General features: G+C 35.0%; 1 protein-coding gene across 2 annotated transcripts in view; it reads left to right on the top strand.

Moving 5' to 3' along the window:
• The window catches only part of NFKB1 (nuclear factor kappa B subunit 1), a 163,572-nt gene that overhangs the window by 39,521 nt on the left and 99,922 nt on the right, over positions 1–24,129 (top strand). Inside the window, exons 3-4 of one of the 2 annotated variants that reach the window (XM_074228156.1) lie at positions 467–551; positions 14,207–14,247. In XM_074228156.1, the coding sequence (XP_074084257.1) occupies positions 467–551; positions 14,207–14,247 (126 nt within the window). The remainder of the gene's footprint in view (positions 1–466; positions 552–14,206; positions 14,248–24,129) is intronic. The other variant, XM_074228157.1, reaches the window with a different exon arrangement.

Genomic DNA, 24,129 nt, shown 5'->3' on the forward strand with positions numbered 1-24,129 from the left:
GTGGGATTGGCCCAAAATAGATGCCTTCCCTTCCTTTTCAGGGAGACTCTGGGATGTGTGGTACAGTATGAGTTGGTCCCTCCCACCAGTCTCACGTGGAATAGCTCCCCTGGAATAGTCCTTTCTCTCAAGTCTACTGCCACACTCTCAGGTCTCTGATCTTTTCAAAGCAACCAGGGTCATTCTGAAAGTTTTCAATTTATTCCTCCATATAATTTCAAAAAGCATTTAATCCTCAAAAAGGAGATTAGATGCAGAAATAAATCAACACTGAATAATATATATTACCTATATAGTCTTTAGGAAATTTTTAAAATTGCTCCTTGCTAGATTTTGAACAATGTTGATGTTTTTAAAAAAACATGTGTACATTGGTATTGTATATTAGATACTTCAAATTCAACTATTTAAGATATCCTTGGAGAAATGGTGGTTTAATTTTATTTTTGAATGTTTTTTATTTCAGATGTTTCCAATGGAACCTTATATTGGGATAAATGCAATTTTTAATAATACAGGATTACTCACACCACAAATACCACTGCCAACAGGTAAGTTACCCTCCTTCATCTGGAGAATTAAGCTTATTATTCTCTTCTGGTTTTGTTGTTTCTTTTTCTTTCTTTCTTTCTTTCAATAAATTCAGTTGTCCCCAAGCCATCTACTTAAGAACTGCAGGGATTTGTTTGAAACACTAAAATTTGTTAGAACACTAAAGATTCAGAGCATTTTTACCAAAATTGATCTGATTAAAAGTGTATCAGTTGCATTATGCAGTACGCATAACCTTTGTCATAAATGCCCCATTAGCTAGTGATTGTGTGACTAGAATGTCCTCTGGACGCAGACCACTCTCTTATCTACTTTTCTAGTTCCAATTTCTTTTCAATTCTGTTTCTCAAATTCTCTTTCCTTTTTTTTAAGATTTTTTTTTTTTGCAAGGCAAATGGGGTTAAGTGGTTTGCCCACGGCCACACAGCTAGGTAATTATTAAGTGTCAGACCGGATTTGAACCCAGGTACTCCTGACTCCAAGGCCGGTGCTTTATCCACTACACCACGTAGCCGCCCCTCAAATTCTCTTTCTTAATTGTGCTGTTAACTCTGCCTTCAATAGAATCACCATTTTCCTTTTCTCCCAATCATTGGATGTTGAGGCCAATGTTGGAATCATTTCTGTCTTCTCCTATAGCCAAATTGTGACCCAGTCCTCTCTCTGACTCCTGAAATGCATAGAATTCCTAGAAATCCCTCACCATGGGGGAAAAAATCTTACTTCATAATTTAGCTTTACTTATTTCTTCTGTGGCTTAACCTTTCAACTAATTGATTCCAAGCCTCATGCCTTAAAATTTATGCTAAATCATCTTATTTCTACCAGTTTGCTTCTGATTCTAAAACCACGTTAGACAATTCTGCCTCCTCCTCTTTGAGCTCTCCCATTTTCTTTTTTTTTTCCTTTCTCACAGGGGCCCTCTTGGAAACTTTTTTTGATTGCCCTCTCTTTTGAGAATTGCCTTGACTGTCATGGGTTATATACAACTGACCATTTGTTCTTATCATAAGCAACCTGTTCTGTACTTCATTCAATAAAGTTAGATAAAATGTCCAGGATCTTTAGATTTTCCATTTGTGTTCTACAGTTTCTTCCCATTCCCAACAGCATTCCTGCCAGATCTCCTATCTTAACTCACACCATTAGGGAGTCTCTTGGTGTGACTCCTCAGAACATTGATGGCACAGAATGCTGAAAAATCTCCCAACTCTGCTTTATTATTTAGTAGTTAATTTACATTGACTCTCTAACTCACCCTCTTCTTCATTGAAGTTTTATTTTATTAGGTTTCTTTTCCTAAGTTTCACTTGAATTATGATTAAATTTTATTGCCTCCCCTGAATGCTCACACTAACACTCATGGTGTCCTAGAAATTTGCTGGTTGATATAAATCATTCTGGAATTTTAAAATTTAATAAATTTATAGAATTGATGATCCCCAAGTGAGGAATCAATCTTTATTGCATTTTGCTTTTTTATATGCATGTTCTTTTTGGAGTCAGACTGTTATTTTTTTTTTAACGTACTCTGCACTTGACTAAAATAGTGTATTAGAAATGATTTGAGAGATACATTGTCATTATTAATACTTAATAAAATGTCCACTGGAATTAGGCCCCAAGCAACCTCATTCATCAGTTATTTTCAAGTCATCTACTTTTCCATTTCTATAGTCTCATTTCAGTTGGTGACATTCTTGTATACCAGATACTATTTTTTCCCTCCAGAGAACATTTCTTTTTTTATATTTCACAAACTTTTCCAAACTATTTTCTAATTTCCATATTTCCAAAGTATTTTCATGACTTTAAAAATGGCAAAAAATAAAAGATACCAGATTTTTTCCTTCACTTTCTGCTACCTGATGGGTATTTTTCTGAAGTGCTAGCTTTCTCTTAGCCAACAAAACAATTTTTTTAAAGGACCCGACAGAGCTGAGATCTTGTGAGATCTTGCCCAGGTTAAGCCCTAGTTCAGTTTCCTGTGTACAAATGACTCTCTTTACTTTCTTGGTGGCTTCTGGGCTTCCTGTGAAATTTATGATTCTGATTTTCAATGTCTTTTACTATTTTTCCTGATGTTGTTGTTTTATTGAAAATTTAGTAAAGGTTCAGCCCTGAAGAGCTGTCTTCTTTCCATTGTTGCCTTTGCCTGAGATTAGCAGGCATCCCAGGGTAGAGTTTTCCAGAATGTTATTTAATGCTAAGTTAAACAAAGAAAAAATGGAATTAGTGAAGAGCTATCAAAAGAGTCATCTCAGCAAATACTTTGTTTTCACAGCTTCCTGTTTTACAAAATATTTTGCCCATGGTAGAATTTTTTCAAAACTAAATTATAGCTGAAAAATCATCATTTTCCTGATTATTCTTCTCTTATTATGGAATAGAAATTTGACTTTGAAAATGCCTACAAAAATTCATTGCAGAGCAAGTATAATTTTTTTGATTGACTTTATTTAGAGTATGATTCTTGAAGAATTGACATTACATGTCAAGTCAACAAACATTTATTAAATATCTTCTGGCACTCTGCAATAGAGAAAACTCACATTTGAAGCAGATAACCTTGTAATATCACATTTAAAATGAAAAGTGCTCAGTGCTATTAAAATAATAATGATGCATAGCTATAATCTTAGCTTAATATCAGAGTTTTAAAGTTTAAAGTTCTCCAGTGAGTCAATCAATTTATATTTAGCTGATTAAAATGTGCCAGGCTTTTTTCTAAGTGCTGAGAATACAAAGAAAGATAAAACACAATTCCTGGCCTCAAAGAGCTTATAGTCTAAAGGGTCGTATAACATGCAGACAATTGTACAAACAAAATGTGTATAAGATAGGTTGTGGGCAGTGACAGAGAATAGATTAAGGAGGCCTGGGAAGTTTTCTGGCAGAAGGTGGAACTTCAATTTAGCTTGGAAGGAAACCAGGGAAGCCAGGAGCTAGAAATGAGGGAGAGAACTGTAGGCAAGGGGAGCAGTTCGGGTGAAAAATTCTCAGTGTTGTGATTGTATTTTGATGTCTTTTTAATTCACACATAAAATTAGATTTAAGTGTGGCAGAGTTAACACAAGTCCTCACTCTTGTCCAGAGAATATCAGAAGATTAGCAAAGAGGCTAACATTACTGATTTCAGAATAAATGGAGAGGAAAAAGGTGTCAGAAGCCTGGAAAGTTAGAAAGTAATCCTAGAGAGTATAGGGAGCCCTAGAGTTGACTTTTTCTCCTTCTTTCATTTTGGCTATTAATTTTATGCACAGGTGTTTTCATAAACAACATGCTTTATTAACATTGTCTTCCTGTTACAGAAAAATATTTTTCTGAGTAGTCTACTTTGGCAGCAAGATGATGTCATCAACTTCTTAAAATATTGCCTTCCAAAGATTCTGCTCTAGTCGTGTGAATTGTTTTTATCCTTTTGCCTCCTTCACTATTCAGAATTTTAGATTTCTTGTTTTTTACAAAGCTTTTCATATTTTCTGTATTAAATCCAAAAGAGAGAAAACTGAGGGATTGAATAGAGAGGGACAAAGATAGACAATACTATCCTAATGGTATATGTAAAACTTGCAAGTTATTTATCTTAGCTCCTTGTTGAAGCATGATTTACTTCAACTTCATTCATTGTCAGAGGATTTCTCCCATAAGTTATTTTAGTAATGTAACCGCAGGAAATAATTACCCTTTAGCTTCCAACTGCTTTCCTCTTGTCATTTTTCCAGATTCATTCCTGACAGAAGAATTGAAGCTAAATCTACTTTTAAGCCATAAATCATTTAGAACTTCAACTTTAGGGCTTATTTATGAGTCATTAACTTATCCAAGGTATTCTCTTGTTTTTATCTGAGAGAAAGAAGTTTTATTTGAACAAAATGACCATCCTCACATTTTTTAAAAATCAGAAATTTTATTTGAGTGTAATGGGCAGAACATCATGCTTTCTATATTTCTTATTTCAGAATCATAACCCCACATGTTGTTGACATAAAAACTAACCAGGTGTGAGAGATTCTCTTGTAAAGAAGGGATTTCTATTTCTTTTTTTTTTTAAGATTTTATTTATTTTGAGTTTTGCAATTTTTCCCCTAATCTTACTTTCCTCCCCCCAACCCCCCCCGAAGGCATTTGGTTAGTCTTTACATTGTTTCCATGGTATACAGTGATCCAAGTTGAATGTGATGAGAGAAAAATCATATCTTTAAGGAAGAAACAAAGTATAAGAGATAGCAAGATCAGACAATAAGATATCAGGTTTTTTTTTCTAAATTAAAGGTAATAGTCCTTGGTCTTTGTTCAAACTCCACAGTTGTTTCTTTGGATCCAGATGGTATTCTCCATCGCAGACAGCCCCAAATTGTCCCTGATTGTTGCACTGATGGAATGAGCAAGCCCATCAAGGTGGATCGTCACCCCCATGTTGCTGTTAGGGTGTACAGTGTTTTTCTGGTTCTGCTCATCTCATTCAGCATCAGTTCATGCAGGGATTTCAGTTTCTATTGTCAATGATTTCTTTTGACATGCAAAGGCCAGATAATTTGGTTATATATATTAATTTTCTTTTCTTCCATTTCTTTTATTTTTCTATGTTTTGTTTTGGGTCTTGTTTATCATATACAAGTGATTTGAATTGAAACTTCTGTGCCAAATGGCAATTTTCTGTTTTCCAATTCTAATTGCCTACATTAGTCTGTCTGAGGGAAGGGAAGCACTGGATTTCTGGTCATACCTGTCAGCTATGAGCTAGAAAGGAAAAGATCAGTAGCTAAGAGAAATACAGTAGACCTTAAAGAAAGATCACAGTTACTTTAGATGGTTGAAGGGACACTATAATACAAACAGAATAAAGGAAGATGAATTGAGGGACCAGAATGTAGCCAACATGAATTCTAGAGATGGAGATTTACAGATATCAAACATGAGACATTGATTCCATTGTTTCTTGATTCATGTTAGTCTTGTACCCCTTAAGAAAATGTGTAGGGAAAGAAGACAGTCTGATATGATATGATTCTCCTCCATCCTAAAATGGGAGTTTACTTTATTAGTAGTCACTGTTTCTCCCTCAATTTGGATTATTTCAGCATGTATTTATTAATTGTATAAAACATATAAGATATTGTACTACCATTTAAAAATTTGCTGTGTGAAACTGTTGGTAGAGTAATTCTTACCAGTCATAATTCACTCCTATTTATTTTGTACTCATTGGTTTACAAAATGTTTTTCCACATAGCCTTTGTGAGGTAGTGTGAGGTAATCTTTTCAGGTGAAGAAACTGATGCCCAAAGGTTGACTTGTCCAGTGTCACAAAGATATTGGGAGAGGTCCAAAAAGGCAGAATTCAAGGTCATATAGGTAGTTTGTAGATAGTAAGTAGTAGAGGCTAGATTCAAATCCATGTCATCTAATTCTCAATCTAGTGCTTTCACTGCTATTTGCTTATTTCAGTGATTAAACAAGTTACATGATCTTTATGGACCTCAATTTCTCCAATTAAAAAATGAAAATATTGGATACGGTTCATAGGTCTAGAGTTAGAAGGGATTTCAGAAGCTAGTTAGTACAATCCCATCCATTTTATAGATAAGAAAACTGAGGTCTAGCAGAATTAAGTGACTTGCTCAAGATTATCCAGGTAGTGTCTGCAACAGAATTTGAACCCAGGGCTTTTGATTATAGAGTCAATACTCTTTCCACAGTACCAGTCAGTCAACAAGCATTTAGGAAGCACTCGTTGTATGTGTGAAGGCAGTATACCATACTGATTTTGAAGGTCCTTTAAATGACTAAATACAAGTGTCTTAGCTAATGCAAGATCTTCTGATTCCAAGACCAATGATCTGGATGCTCATCCACCCTTCGATCACTAAAGGTTGGGTGGGAGGGACAGTGAGCATGATATTATTAAATTGTATCATCGAATTAGTACCTTGGTATTCCAAAGAGAGCCATCATTCCAGTGACTTGGCTTTGTTCTCTTCCACAGTCTTTGCCCTTCATTGTCTATTAGGTTGTACCATTGACCACTAGGTCAGCTAAATGAAAGTATCCACAAAGGTTAGTATAAATCTCATTTGCATAAATGGAAAAGCTCCCTGAGAACTTCTCATGGGTCATTTTCATATTAAAAAAAAGTTTATTTGCTCCTCAACTAAAAGCATTCTACTTTGACCTACTCTGATGCCCCTTTGTGACATGGAGGTGACCTAGGTTCTTGAGAAGTATGTATGGGGAGCTTTAGCCTTGATTGGATATCCTAAAAATGGAAATACTTAAAGCATGAGCCTTGTGACCACGTTTCTTATTCAAGGACCAGCTAATATTGAAAGGAACATCAGCAAAGGGGTGGCTGACCATCAGGTGATACATTGCAATTCATGAAATAGGCTACTAAGGCATGAAGAGTTTGCACTGTGAATTAGAAGAAAAAGTAGCCGTGTTGTTAAAACCACAGGTCCTTGGACTATAACATAAAGCAGAAACTAGATCTTGAATCCAGTGTAACTAATGATGATGGAGCACCATAAAGAGCATTTACTTCTATAAATATTTACAACATTTGTATTTTAAAGTGCACGCATTGGGGTGGCTAGGTGCCACAGTGGATATCAGTAGTACCTGAGTTCAAATCCAGCCTCAGACACTCAATAATATTATCTAACTGTGTGGCCTTGAGCAAGCCACTTAACCCCATTGCCTTGCAAAAATTAAAAAAAAAAAATGCACGTGTTGCTGGTGCATATTGACTTAGAAAATCACAAATTAACAACCATTAAGGACTTTTCATTATTTTATTAAACATTTCTTATTAGGGAATAAGCATTTATAAGGCACCTCCACTAAATACTTTATATATTATCTCATTAGAGCTTTACAATAACCCTGGGAGATGCTGATATTAAATTCATTTTACAGTTGAGGAAACTGAAACAAAGAGGGTTAGTGTTTGCTCAGGGTCACTTAGCTAGTGAGTGTCTAAGGCTCGATTTGAACTCAGATCTTTCTCATTTAAGGCCAAGTGCTCTATCCAGTCTGCCATCTAGCATTTTAATCTCGTTCAGGCCATAATTAGGAGTTTTGTGAAGTGTTCACATCTCGAATTTGGCACCTGGAGTAGAGAAATCCCTTCTTTGAGGGTTTGATGTCAGTATGAAATGGTTTTTTTCCTCCAACTCTGTTTCCTTTTTTAGGGCCTTCCAGCTTCCAGAATCCAAGACCTCTTAATTTCCTTCACAATTGCTTCTTTAGGACTTTTGGATATTCCTCTTTGTCTTTCATCTGAGCTCTCTTTTAAGTACTGTCTTCTCCAATTTCTTTGAGAGTTTGGTCGTTCTTTCTGTCACAATACTTGGCCCTCTGGGGTAAAGCACATAGATTCAGAGACTAATAGGTCTTTTTTCCCCCTTCATTTCAAATATATTGTGATTAGGTTCTTTGTTTGGGGTCCATCTGTGTTACAGCTTGAAATAGAATCGTTTACAGAACAAGTAGCATTAGGGTAGGACCTCTGATTTTAAATTCCCATAGTACCTTAATGTAGACTTGGACTTGTTTGAGTTCATATTTGTGAATGACTTTGTAAATGGTCAAACTGATTTCTAGAGATCCTCCAGGTGGCTGGTATTATTAGGAGAGTCAGTTTGTTACAGTGGGAAGGTTACTGCTACTGGAGTCAGTTGCTTCAACCCGAGCCATTGATGCTTTTTATGTACCAATGGGAAAGGTATTTTTTTGCAGTTCTGTCAAATCTTTGAGATCCTGCAGATCCTGGACTATCTTTGGAATTTCTTTTTATCCCAGCCCTTAGCAGAGGCCCTAGTAAACTTAGGTGTTGATAAATTCTTGTTGACCAAGTGATTCTTCTGTTAAATGGAGATAATAATATTTGCATGAGCAATTTTTGTCAGGAAAACCTTTTGGAAAATCTTGAAATGCTAAATAAATGAAAGCAAATAAAAATATAAATAGCACAGGTTATGCTGAGATGAGTAGATTTGCAGGTATTGTGCTAATCATGGTGATAACATATATTCTCTACTTCCAGGGAAGGGAACACTTAATAACTTAATAACTTCATTTTTTTTAAATACAAATTGTGAGATAATTGGGATTGAGTGACTTGCCCAAGTTTCCACAGCTAATAAGTGTCAAGTGTCTGAGACTAGATTTGAACTGATTCTTCTGACTCCAGGGCTGTATAGCTTCCTTAAAAATAAAAAAACCCAACAACATCTAGAAGAGACCATATAGACTTTATTGGCAAGAGGAGAGAACCATTTTATGGGATCGTTGGCTCTCTGACTTTTTTCCCCTCTTCATACAAAGTGAGCTATTTGTCTGAGGTCACAGGAATACCCAGTGAAAGATCCAGTTCTTTTATCCTAATATTGATATAAATGGTCATCCATGGCAGCAGATAATGATAGATATGATTGTAGAAAAGCAATAATGATAGTTAGCATGATAGCACTAAAGTTTGAAAATCATTGTATAGATATTGCCTCTCTTTTTCTCCTCACAAGACCCCTGAGTTGTATTCTTATTTTACAGTTGAGGAAACTGAGACCACAGAGGTAAAGTGACTTGAAGTACTTCAAGGTCACATGGCTAGTGAGTATCTGAGGTTAGGTTTGAATTTGTCTTCCTCCAGACCCAGTGCTCCAGACCTATCAAAGAACGGTATTCCGATGGCTAGATCTTTTCATTTTTCCAGGATGACCAGGAGCAGGATATCTCCCTGTCAGTCAATTCTAGACCTGAAGCTGATGGGACTGAGAACAAAAGGAGAGGGTAGCTGTCTTTCTCTCTCGAGGAAAGGATAGAGCTGGGGAGCCACAAAGTTTGTCCTCTGTCCTGGGGTGGAGCAGGGAATTGACTCACATATGGGGACTTCAGGGACCAAGAGGAAATAGCTCTTCCTCCCCCCCAGATTTCCTAGATACCACCTGAAATGTTTGCAGTTAGTTAGTCATTTTTGTTGCATAAATATCCTCTTTTGAAATGCAGACACTCCTGGAAAGGGATCTGGGAGTAAAGAAGAAGGGAGATTATCTTGCCTTAGCATGAATTAGTTCAATTTTTTTCTTCCCTCACACCTGAGTTTAGTTACATTGAAGGAATGAGATGTTTGAATTGAAGGAGGAAAAAGGGGAAATAGAGATAGATCAGAGAGATGCAGAGAGGCACACAGGAAGAGGTGAAGGAAGAGAGCAAGAGACAATCACAGAGAGAGAGAGACAGAAAGACATGAGATGACAGAGATAGAGAACAGAGACAAGAGAGACAGAAACAGAGCTGGAGAGATAGAGATGAAAGACAGAGAATGTGAGTGTGTTTTGCAACAACAACTACTCCAGAGACAATTGGGATCTGCCAAAGTTTGTTGAAGCCGGCAACTTGAGGATATTGAAAATTTGAGTAACAGCCCGCCAAGCAAGCAGTGGAAGAGAGAGAGAGAGAGAGACAGAGAGACAGAGAGACAGAGAGACAGAGAAAGGGAGGAAGATGGGAAACTGCCAAAAGCATATTCTGCCATATTCCCTCTTCTCAGAGACCAGCTGGAAAGAGGAGTCATATTTCCAGAAAAGAAAGTAAGTGGAGGTGAGGGGAGTTCAATACAGTTCAATCCAGGACTTGAATTTCCCATCCTGGAGAGACTAGCATTCAGTTCGAAGGGCATAGAAAGAAGTCTCACTTGTCCTTTGATCCTATTAAATCTCAGACACTTGAGAGGCTACAATAGACTCCTTTTCCATTTCTTAATTGACAAGGAATACTTGCTCCATGGAAAGAGTAAGTGTCTGAGGGAAGCTTCAGGGAAGTACAGGCTTGGCTACAAGCCCCCAAAGTGGGTATAGAAATATTGTAGGTGCTTTGTTGTTACTATTCAGCCATTTTTCAGTCGTATCTTAACTCTTTATGACCCCATTTGGGGTTTTCTTGGCAAAGATTCTAGATTGATCTTCCATTTCTTTCTCAAGTTCATTTTATAGATGAGGAAACAGGCAAAAGGATTAAAGGACTTGTCCAGGGGCACATAGTTAGGAAGTGTCTGAGGCCAGATTTGAACTCAGTCTCTTCCAGACCTTAGATCTAGCATACCTCTTCTTATTATTTACTATGAACTTCTACAGGAGGAGCTTTTAATTATATCTAGATCTATATATCTATCTATGTGTATACATGTACGTGTATATGTGTGTGTGTGTGTGTGTATTCGCACAAAGAGTTTTTACTTTTCTTTTTTTAGTTCCGAATTTTCTCTTTCCTCCTTTCCCCTCCCTAACCCAATGAGAAAATAAGAAAAACAAAACCTAGAACAAAAATGTAATTATACTAGAGGAGTATTTCTTACCCTGGGGTCTAAAAACAGGCATCCAGATGAGGAGAGTTCAGGAAGTCCATGAACTTGGATCCTTTTTAGGTTTTTGCTAGGCAATGGTGTTAAATAGCTTTCCCAAGTCCACACAACTAGGTAATTTTTAAGTGTCTGAGACCAGATTTGAACCCAGGTACTCCTGACTCCAGGGCTGGTGCTCTATCCACTGTGCCACCTAGCCCCCCCCCCCCCATGAACTTAGATGGGGAAAAAAATTAACATCTTTATTTCACTTAATCTTTTTTTAAATTTATTTTTATTAAAGATATTATTTGAGTTTTACAATTTTCTCCCAATCTTGCTTCCCTCCCCCCACTCCCACCCTACAGATAGCATTGTCAGTCTTTACTTTGTTTCCATGTTGTACCTTGATCCAAATTGGGTTTGATGAGAGTGAAATCATATCCTTAAAGAAAACAGAATTCTCAGAGGTAACAATATCAGACAATAAGATAATCTGTGTTTTTTTTTTCTAAATTAAAGGGAATAGTCCTTGCACTTTGTTCAAACTCCACAGCTCCTTATCTGGATACAGATGGTACTCTCCTTTGCAGACAGCCCAAAATTGTTCCTGATTGTTTTATTGATGGAATGAGCGAGTCCTTCAAGCTTGAACATCACTCCCATGTTGCTGTTAGGGTGTACAGTGTTTTTCTGGTTCTGCTCATCTCACTCAGCATCAGTTCATGCAAATCCCTCCAGGCTTCTCTGAAATCCCATCCCTCCTGGTTTCTAATAGAACAATAGTGTTCCATGACATACATATACCAGTTTGCTAAGCCATTCCCCAACTGAAGGACATTTACTGGATTTCCAGTTCTTTGCCACCACAAACAGGGCTGCTATGAATAGTTTTGTACAAGTAATGTTTTTACCCTTTTTCTTCATCTCTTCAGGGTATAGACCCAGTAGTGGTATTGCTGGGTCAAAGGGTATGCACATTTTTGTTGCCCTTTGGGCATAGTTCCAAATAGCTCTCCAGAAGGGTTGGATGAGTTCACAGCTCCACCAGCAGTTTAATAGTGTCCCAGATTTCCCACATCCCTTCCAACAATGATCATTATCCTTCTTGGTCATACTGGCCAATCTGAGAGGTGTGAGGTGGTACCTCAGAGAAGCTTTAATTTGCATTTCTCTAATAATTAATGATTTAGAGCATTTTTTTCATATGGCTATGGATTACTTTGATCTCCTCATCTGTAAATTGCCTTTGCATATCCTTTGACCATTTGTCAATTGGGGAATGGCTTTTTGTTTTAAAAATATGACTCAGTTCTCTGTATATTTTAGAAATGAGTCCTTTGTCAGAATCATTAGTTGTAAAGATTGTTTCCCAATTTACTACATTTCTTTTGATCTTGATTACATTGGTTTTATCTGTGCAAAAGCTTTTTAATTTAATGTAATAGAAATCATCTAATTGGTTTTTGGTGATATTCTCCAACTCTTCCTTAGTCATAAACTGTTCCCCTTTCCATAGATCTGACAGGTAGACTAGTCCTTGATCTTCTAATTTGCTTATAGTATTGTTTTTTTATGTCTGTTTGACTTTATCTTTTACTGAAATTTAGCATTTCCTTAAATCAGAGATGGGGAATCTTCCCTATTGGTGTGGTATTATCAAGACAGCCACAGGCAAGGACTAGAAGCTCAATAAATCTAGGAGTTTTTTAGGGGGGAATTTAAAAGTTTGACCAATTCTAGCCTGCAAATGTTTAAATATCCAAATTGCCCTTGGCAGAATAAAAGGTTCCCCACCCCTACCTAAAAAAAATCCTACTGAGAAGTGACCCATAGACATCTCCTGACTCCCTAGGGGTCCATGACATACAAGGAAGTTTAAGAAACCCTACTCAAAGGAAATTTTGCTTATGCCATTAAATATCCTTGTCTCACCGTCACCAAATTGTCCTGTGAATAGAATGATAGAATTGTTGTCAAGGGAAATATCTCCCTCATTGTTGGCATGGGAAAAAAGGAGAAAACCGAGGCCAAAATACCATGAAAAATAAATTTAAAAGGTCTTTAGAAATGATAGGGGTTATCATCCTGATGTTTATTCATACTTTAAAGAAAACTTTCCAATTGCAAAGGTTTACAAAGTCCAGGCTTGCTATCTAACCCTGTTAAAAGAAGGCGAGATCACATTTATTTCCAGCAAAAGCCTTATATTACTACTTACAACTCTTCTCTAATAAACTAATGCTATACTGATATGCTTTAAAAATGATTTATGGCTCTTTTGTTTTTATGGTGTCTTTATTTCCAAATATATCTCTCTTCCCCCTTCCTGGTGAGTAAGCCAACCCTGGTATGAAAGAATTATAAAAAAAAAACCAAACAATATATCAACTGAGTCTAATTTTACATGGAATTCTAACTTGTGGAAGAATTTTACTATAATAGGATCCTTTTATGGATCTTACATATGTGTTCCAAAAATCTTTGTGCAATTGTTTAGAGCATTAATAAAGCTTTTGAGGCATCTTATACACACACACACACACACACACACACACACACACACACACACAAAATACAAAATAAGGTATTTTAGGAAACTGATTATTATCTCTATTTCACTCATCCTTATTTTACTATTATCTTTAAAAATAAACTCCATTGAATTCTGGAATGTAAGGGAGACTTGATTTTCCATGAGGAACTTGTAATAGTTAACACTAGCAGAATAACAAGTTCTTACCACATGCATTTTAATGAGACATTCTCTTTCTTTTTCCTTAGGAAAATTTATAGCTTATTGAATTATTACTGGGAAGGGTAAGCATGTAAGGTTCATGCTAGATAGAAAAAATACAAAGACAGCCCTTGCCTTGTAAATTTATCATGTAACTCCTTTATTTCTGGGTTCTGTTATTTAGTGAAGGCTATCACTGAAATCGGGAGACATTAAATATATGAAAAGAGGTTAAATTATATTTTCAAGGAATTTTGGTATAAATATGCATGAGCAAGACAGTTCTTACCCTGAAGGAACTCACTGAAGATGTCCTAAGAGTGTGGTAGAGGCTTAGGACTAACAAGGTATGTCCTGTCAAAGCCTGGGGTGGCTCTGGGAGCAAAATCCCATTCTCAGGTTAGGAGGGAGTGAAGATAATGACCCACATAGAGTAGAGTGGAGTAGAATATAGAAGAAAGCCCTTTTTTAGTAATGTTTCATTTTTTGCTTGTTTTATGTTTATGCTGAATTTGAGAAACCTCACAGTTACCTTTTTCTTTTGGTTTCTGTTTTTTGTTTTTGTTTTTTTTTAGCAGATGGCCCATACCTTCAAATATTAGAGCAACCTAAACAGGTAAGAAGATAAAAGGTGGGTTTGGAACTTTTAATGATGCTTAATAGAAACAATGTTGGTTTTAAAAAATTTTTTATTAATGCTATATTTTTATATTCCAGTGATTCCTTTCCTTAAAAGGAAGCACTCTTTTGTATAAAAAGAAACAGAATACAAAAGTTCAAAGTACTTGAGAAAACTTTATTCTGGAAATAATATTTTTAAAAAATATTTTTAAAGTAAGAATTTAATACTCAGCAGCTATCACATTTGTATGCAAATGAACAAGATAGAGGTAAAAATGAACTTCAGTTACAGTTTTTTAAAAATATATTAGTCTATACTAAAAATTTGCCCTTTTTTATCCCTTTCTGTATTTTTGTATTTTACTTTTTAGAAAGATTATATTTATTTTGAGTTTTATAATTTATCCCCCATTCTTATTTCCCTCCCCCAACCCCCACAGAAGGCTTTCTGTTAGTCTTCACATTGTTTCCAATTTTTTTTGTATTGAAAAAAAATTATTGATTTTCTTTTTTCTTTTTGGCATTTCAATCATGACTCCCTAACTTATTCCTCCCTAGTGGGGGGACCCCCTTTGAAATAAAACTGTACAGTTGGAGGGGGACAGATCAACATGTTGGCTGTATCTGAAACATATCACATTTTGTCTCCCTAGTCTATCTCTGCCAAGAGGTGAAAGACATGTTTCATCATCATTCTTTTGAAATTCTGAACAGGCTTTTGAAAGATAATTGAAAAGATTTTGACTTTATTTTAAAGGGTTCATTCCCGTCTTCAGGTTTTCACCAACTTGCTAAAAACGTACCTAATTTCTCTGCATTGAATCCCCAGATGCCTCAGTGGCACTTGGTCAGTGTTTAATTATATGATGCCTGACTACATAGGCCATATTTACAAGACTGAAAATTAAATGAAAATACTTCATGTGAAATGAGAATAATAAAAAGAAACAAATTAGTTTCTTTCTTTTTATCTGCCCCTTATACACTTTGCTACAGTGACCTCATGCAGCATGTCATTAATTTCCCAAAGACTTTACTTTTCTTGGATAACCTTTAAAAATATTTCTAATGACTTGCCCTAAAAGTAATTTCCATAGCTTGTTAGGCTGAGGAAATCCAGATTTTATTGCAAATAAATGCAGAAAAGAGTTGTTTTGTTCATAGAAATAAAGTTTTAAAAAGTGAAACTGTTTAAGAATTATATTCACACATACTGGATTGTGATGTTTATATAGTTTTTTATATTCATACAATTAATAATATAATTGCATGTTTAATAATGTTTATTATATATTATATGTATTTTTGTATACTTTCTTAATAAAATAAATAGGAATGTGTCTCTCAAAATCAATATAGAAAATGTGAATGTGCATTACCAGAAAAGGTTAATGTACTTTACTCTAAAATAGGTCATTCGCACTGACAGAGGAACCTTGACACATGATGCCTAGAAATTCACGTATACACAATGCCAATGTGCCCATTGCCCATACTGATGAGATTTGTTAATTCCTGTCTTGAGTGAAAGTAAAAGTCATCTGTATAAGGAAGTTGCATCAAACAAAGCTTGTTGATAGGATGATCGTTGCCTTGCTTTTGAGGTTGATTACTCATTTTAAGCAAATGGAATGACTACTGTGAACAACTGTGGATTGTCAAACTTTTCATTACAGAAATTATCAGAAATTTCATCAAAATTGTGAGTTTCAGAACTTTTTTTTCCTTTCCTGAACAAATAGAGGAGTGTGAAGATTTGCCCCATTAAACTAGAGACTCATTTGTTTTTCAATGGAATCAAAATCCTAGAATGTCAAAGCTGAACAGGGCTTCAGAGGTCTTCTAGTCTAGGCCTTTATTTTACAGATAACTGAAGATACACTAATAATTTGTTAGGATCTTCTTTGTCCTTAAGATTATAATTGAGGTTTAAAGAAAACCCACTTTATTATTTTTACTGAAAAATAATTTTATTAATGTACAGTAGAGCACTGGGCTTAAAATTAGTAAGACTCATCTTTGTGAGTTCAAAACTGACCTCCTATACTTACTAGTTGTATGACCCTGGGCAAGTCACTTAAACCATGTTTGCCTCAGTTTTCTTGTATGTAAAATGAGTTGGAAAAGAAAATTACCAACTACTCCAGTGTCTTTGCCATTAGAAACTCCAATGGCATCATGAAGAATCGGAAATAACTGAAAAAATGGCTTAATTGGTTCTATAAGCATTTGTAAGTGAACCTTCCCCTCCCCACCTTTATACCCCCAATATCCAAAAGAAATAGTAATCCATAATAAAGAATTGTTACATAGAACATTTCTTAGTTTCTTGCTTCATTCCTGAGGCATCTTCACCTTGAATTTCTTTTCAAATGTTGATTGGATGTCATTTCATCACTATCTGAGAATTTCATTTCTGCTGTATGACATTATTCAATGATGCCTTTTGTGGATTATTAAATATTCATTTAAATTGTTTAAACTGACCAGTATGCATGTAAATTTTTGTTTTCATGGCTACCCAGTTCTTGACATTGAATGTTAAGAACTTGCTTGTTGCTTTTGTGGTTTATGAGTTTCTTTTTAAATTTTTTTCTTAAAGTTACCAACACTTTTCTACAATGGAACAGTTGTGATTTTGGAACAATTCTTATCTTTAGGGATTAGTGTATCTCTAGAAACTCTGAAATCCTAAATAGAAAACCAGACAGTAGGAAGCACAATTTTTTTTTCTGACTCTTCCATGTAAAGATTTTGGTGGAGTGAACAAAAATAAGATTTGTTTCTTTAGACTAAAGCTTATACTACTGTAATGATCTCTTGTGAAAGAATGGAAAGTATCTCAGGAAGGAAGGGAAAGGTATATTTATCAAGAAACTCACTGAGCTGATATAGAAGACTTGTTGAATATTTAAATAGTGTGGAGACAAAAATTCCTAGTACAGAATAGGAGGAGATTATTGAAGAACATATAAGATATAAACATATAAAATATGTTTATATAAACAAAATAACAAAATAAAGGACAACAAAGACCATTATTATAATAGTGAGGGGAAAAAATGGATGTCTGCTCAATAAGTCACAGTAGAAAATAAGAAAAGGGTCCTTAATGGGTGCAATTGTACCCTCATAATTTTTGACTGTAAATAAAATGGAAGTGAGTATGAAATTTTATTACACTCCAGTATTTAAAGATCTATAATTTTGTCACTGAGAGTTTCTTCTTCAGTGTATAGATCATGACCTTTCTCTAACTTAAGACTCACTATTCTGATTTTATAGAAAGGAAGAGAATTTTTCCTTGATTTTTTTTCCAATGAACTTATCAGTCTTTGAGAATTGCTGTAGCTAAATTTAAAAAAATCATTATTCCTTTTAATTGTATTTTTAGGCATTCTTACTCCTCTCATAAGTTATACCTTATAACAAATAAATTTTCAAGCAAAATCTATCAACATATTGGTCATGTTTAAAAATGCATGTTTCTATTCCATACCTTTACTCCAGTGCCTCTCTGTTGAAAAACAGAAATCTTATTTCATGATTAGTCTTTTGAAGTCATAAGTCATTATGTTGCTCAGCATTCTGAAGTCTTTCAATGTGGTTTCCCTTTACATTATTGTGGTCATTGTGTAAATTCTTCTGGTTCTATTTATTTTGTTCTATATGACTTCATATTAATCTTCCCTCATGTCTTTGATCTCTCCATATTTATCATTTCTTAGAGCTCATGATATTTACTTTTGAATGCTCCATTTTGTTCAGTCATTCCTCAAAGGGTATATAAAAAACAATATATAATTGTTTTTTCCCTGTAGTTCCTTGCTATTATAAAAAGTATCATTATGCATTTTAAAAATATGTATGAGACCATTTTCTCTGTCCCTGACCCTTTTGGTATAGATGCCTGTTAGTGATCCTCTTTGGTCAAAGGGTATATACCATTTGTGACTTTGCTTAAAATTCTTAATTGCTTATCAGAATTGTTGTAATTAACAGAAGCTTCCTATCTTCCAACATTTTCATCTTTTTTGCCTGTGTTTGCCAATCTTATGGATGAAAAATTCAATCTCAGAATTTAATTTTTATTCATTTCTCAAATTATTGTTTATAGTTTATAGATATTTTGAAAACTACTCATTTATATCTTTTTTGTCATTTAGTTATAGAGGAATGACTTTCTTAAATATTTGTATTCATTTCCAGTAGATATTGGATACCTGGTCTTGGTCAGATTATTAGCTGTTAAGATTTTTACCAAATGCCTAAATTTTTATTCATTCTGCAGCCAAGCTGATAATAAACTTTTTGAAATAAAAATTAGGCTGATCCTCAGACAAACTAGGCCATTCTTTTGTAGCTTTTCTGGTTTAGTAGAATATGACTGAAGTGTTCTTTTGTTGGCATAGTCTTCAAGAACTCACAGTCATTTCCATCTATAAGATATGAGTAAAGATAAAACATGATGCACAAGGAGATAAAACTTTAAAACCAAAATTTAGTGGGATAGAATTAATATCTGGACAGTAGCAGTAGAAACATATCTGATAAAAAGAGGTTGAGTTAAGATGACATGAAGCTTTAAGAAATCTATGAAACCTAGAGTAGAAAGTTAGCATAGGACACTTAAGTACAAAGAAGGAGAGCCCAAAGACATGTTGTTAAAGTATTGTACAACTTACCTGGATACACGGAAAGTGAAGATGATGCCTTAATATTTTAAAAATATTAATAATTTTCATTACATGAATTTTCATATTTTTAAAATACATTGATAATTTTTGCTGTTTTTTCCTTTAATGCATTCTTTAATGGGAAGATGTTACAGAAAATTTAATTGGTATAAAAACAAAAGACATCAATAAAAATGTGGGTTTTTTTAATAGGAAAAAATAGGGATTTTTTGCATGTGTTAACATTCTATTTACTGGCTTACATTGAAAACCTTCACAGTTTTAGATTCATGATTAACTTTGGCTTTAAAAAAGTAGATGGGGCAACTTTCTAGTGAATACTTTTTCCATCCTTAGCTATTTTGGCCTTCAAACTTAGACCTGTCCCTGGGGCATATTTGGATCTTATCTAACTTAGAATATCTTGCAATAGATTAGAATTCAATAGCACAACCTTAGAGCCCAGGGTAACTTTTGCATTTTGATTCACCACTGGAGAACCTTAGTACAAGTGGATGATTTCTCAATATGAAATGGGGTGACATTAACCTAGCTAAGCATTTGATTTAAAAAATCTTATTGTACTAATAGTACATTTGGTAAACATTTGTCTTTCTGTAAGAATAACTTTCAATTCTCAGAAAGTAGTAAACTTATTCTCTGGACTCAATTCTCACCACTAATAAAGACTTGAAGGAAACCATGAAGATATTGGACGATAGAATTATCTCTATCAACATCGAGATCCATGGCCATCCAGGGTGTAGGTAAGGCTGTCAGGATGAAACAGCAAGGCATCCAGAGGGAAAGACATAGTTTAGTATGTACCAGATGGATGATACCACTACTAACCCCTTCTCTCACATCAAGATGAAAAAAGCCCAGGACTCTGTATCCAGGTGTCCTGGGATAGCAGCACACCTCAGACCACTAGCTCTACTTTTTGGATGACTCTCACAACTTATATCAAATGATGAATATTTTTGTGGTTGAACCCCATGTTCCTTCTTTGCACCATCAATTGTGCATCAGTTGCCAAGGAGGAGCAGGTTAAACCCAGGAACTGGGGAAATAGTAGAACATCCCTAGATTGCCAAACCTGTTTCTAGCCTAGCCACTACAGTCATTGTCCAGAAGAACAACATTTAAGGAGATAAGTCCTGACAATTTTTTCTCCAACTACTTAAACTCTACTTTCAGCAGCTGCAGGTACTCAAGACCCAGAAAAGAAAGCTCTCAAAACTAATGTTCTGTTAAACAGCAAAAATAGGTTATAATTTTTTAAATGGAAATTTAATGGAAAAGATACATTTCAATCTGCTTTCCTGCCACACCCTCAAGATAACTAGACTTTTTCATCTGATTTGTAGCTGAAACATATATGTTTTCTTCATGTATTAGAATGTAACTTCTTGAGAAAAAGACTGCCGGCCTTTTCTCATTGTCTTCTCAATGCTACTAAGAGCTTAATAAGTATTTTTTTTTTTGCAAGGCAAATGGGGTTAAGTAGCTTGCCCAAGGCCACACAGCTAGGTAATTATTAAGTGTCTGAGACCGGATTTGAACCCAGGTACTCCTGACTCCAAGGCTGGTGCTTTATCCACTACGCCACCTAGCTGCCCTTAAGAGCAACTTTTAAGTGATCAAATCATTTTAACTATTATGAAAATCTAAATCTATGAGGGAAGATGTTTTCTGTATCCAGAGAAAGAAATGATATGTAATTTATGTATAACCACCTATAGATTTCATGTATACATATTTGTGTCTAATTTGTAACCATCTCTAGGATGAGGGGAAAAGAAAGTTACATGATAACTTTATTATATAAATTTAAAGGAAAAGAAAGTTATATATTACAGATTTGCAGTTTCTTTTGCCCCCCCCCACCCAAAAATAATCTTTCCAAAATTGAGAAGGTTGTACTAATAGTTAAAGGTGACTTTGGCAATAAGTTTGCTGATAGTGTATAAATATTTATTTTAATTCAAAAGATCAATAGAATATCATAACATTGCTATGGTCAACTTATGCATGCACCATAGGCATCTTTCCATTCTTTATGTTATCCTGACAATTTGATTTTGCCACTGTTATGTGATGTGATATGGTCTCACTGGAAGAATGTTGGATTTAAAGAGAGGATTTTGTGACAGTGATCATTATGGGATCATTTAAAATGTTGCCAGGTTTTTCAGATGCATGTTAAGATCTTGTCTCCCATCTCAGTTCTTTTCTCAGCTCACTGTCCTTTTAAAGCATCTACAAGGCATTATAGGCACATAGACTAACTTACTGGACTGTCTTACTGATTACATATCAGAATGTGGACCATATGTTTTTCATCAGCTTTGTCCTTGCTGGGGATTTCTCCCAGAAGACTGCTGTCCTGTGAGACTCAAAACCACTAGTACAACTCATCTTGTGCAAAGGAGCTCTTGGCATCAGTAGGAAATTCTTTTGTTGTGTCTCTGCATAGGACATTTCTATGACACAGATATACACCTTGGATAAATGAACTCCATATTCTTTACCTTACCAGATGTCAGTACTCAGTAGATTGTTAAACAGAGTAATCTCATGATCACATCTTTTAGAGAATCTCTATATAAGGTGCTCTAAGCATGTGCTTAAAGTATATATGACACCTTGACTGAGTAGAAGCCTTTCTTCAAAAGCAGAATTTTGTGAATTGAGTCAGTTTTTGTTGTTCAGTTTGTTCAGGGTCATACAGCCAGCAAATGTCTGAGGCCAGTTTTGAACTCAGAAAAATGAGTCTTACTGACTCCATGTTTGATGTTATATTCACGGTACCACTGGCTGCCCATTAAATCAGATATTCTTTAAAAAATAAGTTTTATGGATATTTTTATTAATTTTTCCTGATATGTCATTTTCTCCTTTTTTAAAGTATAATTTGTGTCTCTAAGCTTAAAGTGAGTTGTGATCATAATGATGATTTTTTAAAAATTAATCTTCAAGACTATTTCTAATTTCATATTGTCAAGGATCTACTCAGCATATATAAGTATTTTTCATAAAGATTTTTTTTAGAGATGAGAAATAAGATTACAGAACAATGACTTAATTTATTTTTGGTCAGAGAATATTAGATATACTCATGTTCTTTTTCATATTTTAATATCTTTAACATATTAAAGATTTCCTACATATTGATCCCTCCATGGGTTAAATGATTATTTTTCATTAGTTGGAGTTATGTATATGTATTTGACAAGGGTTGGTTTCTTTTTTTTTATTTCAAACTATTTATTACTGGAATTAGTTGGTCTTTTTTTTTTTTGCAAAGTTTTTATTTTGAGTTTTACAATTTTTCCCCTAATCTTGCTTCCCTCTCCCCACCCACCCTCAGAAGGCAATTTGCCAGTCTTTACATTGTTTCCATGGTATACATTGATACAAATTGAATGTGCTAAGAGAGAAATCAAATCCTTAAGGAAGAAAAATAAAGTATAAGAGGTAACAGCATTACATAATAAGATAACAGGTTTTTTTTCTAAATTAAAGGTAATAATAGTCCTTGGTCTTTGTTCAAACTCCACAATCCTTTCTCTGGATACAGATAGTATTCTCCATCACAGAGAGCCCAAAACTGTCCCTGATTGTTGCACTGATGAAATGATCGAGTCCATCAAGGTTGATCATCACCCCATATGCTGTTAGGGTGTACAATGTTTTTCTTTGTGCTCTTGTCAGCATCAGTTCATGCAAATCCCTCCAGGCTTCCCTGAATTTCCATCCTTCCTGGTTTCTAACAGAACAATAGTGTTCCATGACATATATATACCACAGTTTGCTAAGCCATTCCCCAACTGATGGATATTTACTTGATTTCCAATTCTTTGCCACAATGGTCAGTTTCTTAAGTACTGTCACTTCTTCCATTTGTAGTATTGAAGTCATAGAATTGAAATATGTAGATCTATTATTGTTGCTAATGAAAATATTGCCATAACATATTGGCTGTTCCAGTTCATTTCAGATGTGTTTGGCATCCTTCTGTTTGATATGTCCTCAAAAGTCATTCAGCTCAACTCACTCTTGTGCCAAATCTTTTTCTTCTCAACTGTTCTTTGGTAATTTGTAATAATCCCAGTTGCATTTACTTTTGGTTGCCCTAACTGTCCACTTATCAAACAGACTGCTGACTGAGGAGGTTTCTGGGTTCACTTAGGGTCTCTTCCTTACGGTAACTGTTTCTCAGTGGTTGAACTTTTCTAGGAAAAAAGTTTAAACAGGTCAGGTTGGAGATGTTGTAACCAAATGCAATGCTATCTTTTCATCTGTCTGCTTCCTTCCAATTTAGTGTTTATTTTTGAACTTTGCTCTAACCAGACAGGATTTACTGACTGTAACATAGACAATTAATTTCCTGTCTATTAAAATTTATTTAGTACTTTTAGGTTCATAAATAATGGTCAACTTCATGTCTTATCATGCTGTTTAGGATTGGTCAATTCCTTCAACTTAAGTATTTGTAATGTTGACTAATTGTCATTTATACTTCTATAGGACCTTTTGTGTCCATCCCCTTCTCACTATCCTAGTTCAGACACTTCTTGTTGTTTCTTGTCTGAACTATTACAGTAGCCTACTGAAATTGTTCTACATCCTTCATCTGTCCTCACTAAAACCATTCTCCACCTAGCTGCCAAGATGATTGTTCTTATGCACAAGTCTGACTATATCTTTCTTCCCTCTTCAAACTTTAATGACTCCCAGCTAATTTTTAGATAAAATATAAGTCCCTCTATTTAGCTTTAAAATCCTTCACAAACTCATCCAAACTTGCTCTTTCACCTTGGGTTGATTGCTCTGTTACTAGAGAAAGCTAAATTAATGGGATGTCAGAGATACAAGAGAGATTCTTATGTCAATGGGATTTTTTGTTTTTCGTAAGGCAGTTGGGGTTAAGTGACTTGCCCCATGTCTGAAGTTAGATTTGAACTCACATCTCCTCACTTCGGGGCTGGTGCTCTACGCACTGTGCCACCTAGCCACCCCCATTGATAGGATTTTGGAAAGCAACAATATAGAACTGGAAGGTTTAAAGCCATCTAATTTCTCTTATTTACACAGGAAGAATCAGGTCTAGAGAGTAGACAGACATTGTGCTAAACTGGGTATGAATGTGTTTTTGCCAAGAAAACCTCAGATGGGGTCATGAAGAGATAGGCGGA

This window comes from Macrotis lagotis, chromosome 3 (assembly GCF_037893015.1).
Source record: "Macrotis lagotis isolate mMagLag1 chromosome 3, bilby.v1.9.chrom.fasta, whole genome shotgun sequence".
NCBI classification, from domain to species: domain Eukaryota; kingdom Metazoa; phylum Chordata; class Mammalia; order Peramelemorphia; family Peramelidae; genus Macrotis; species Macrotis lagotis.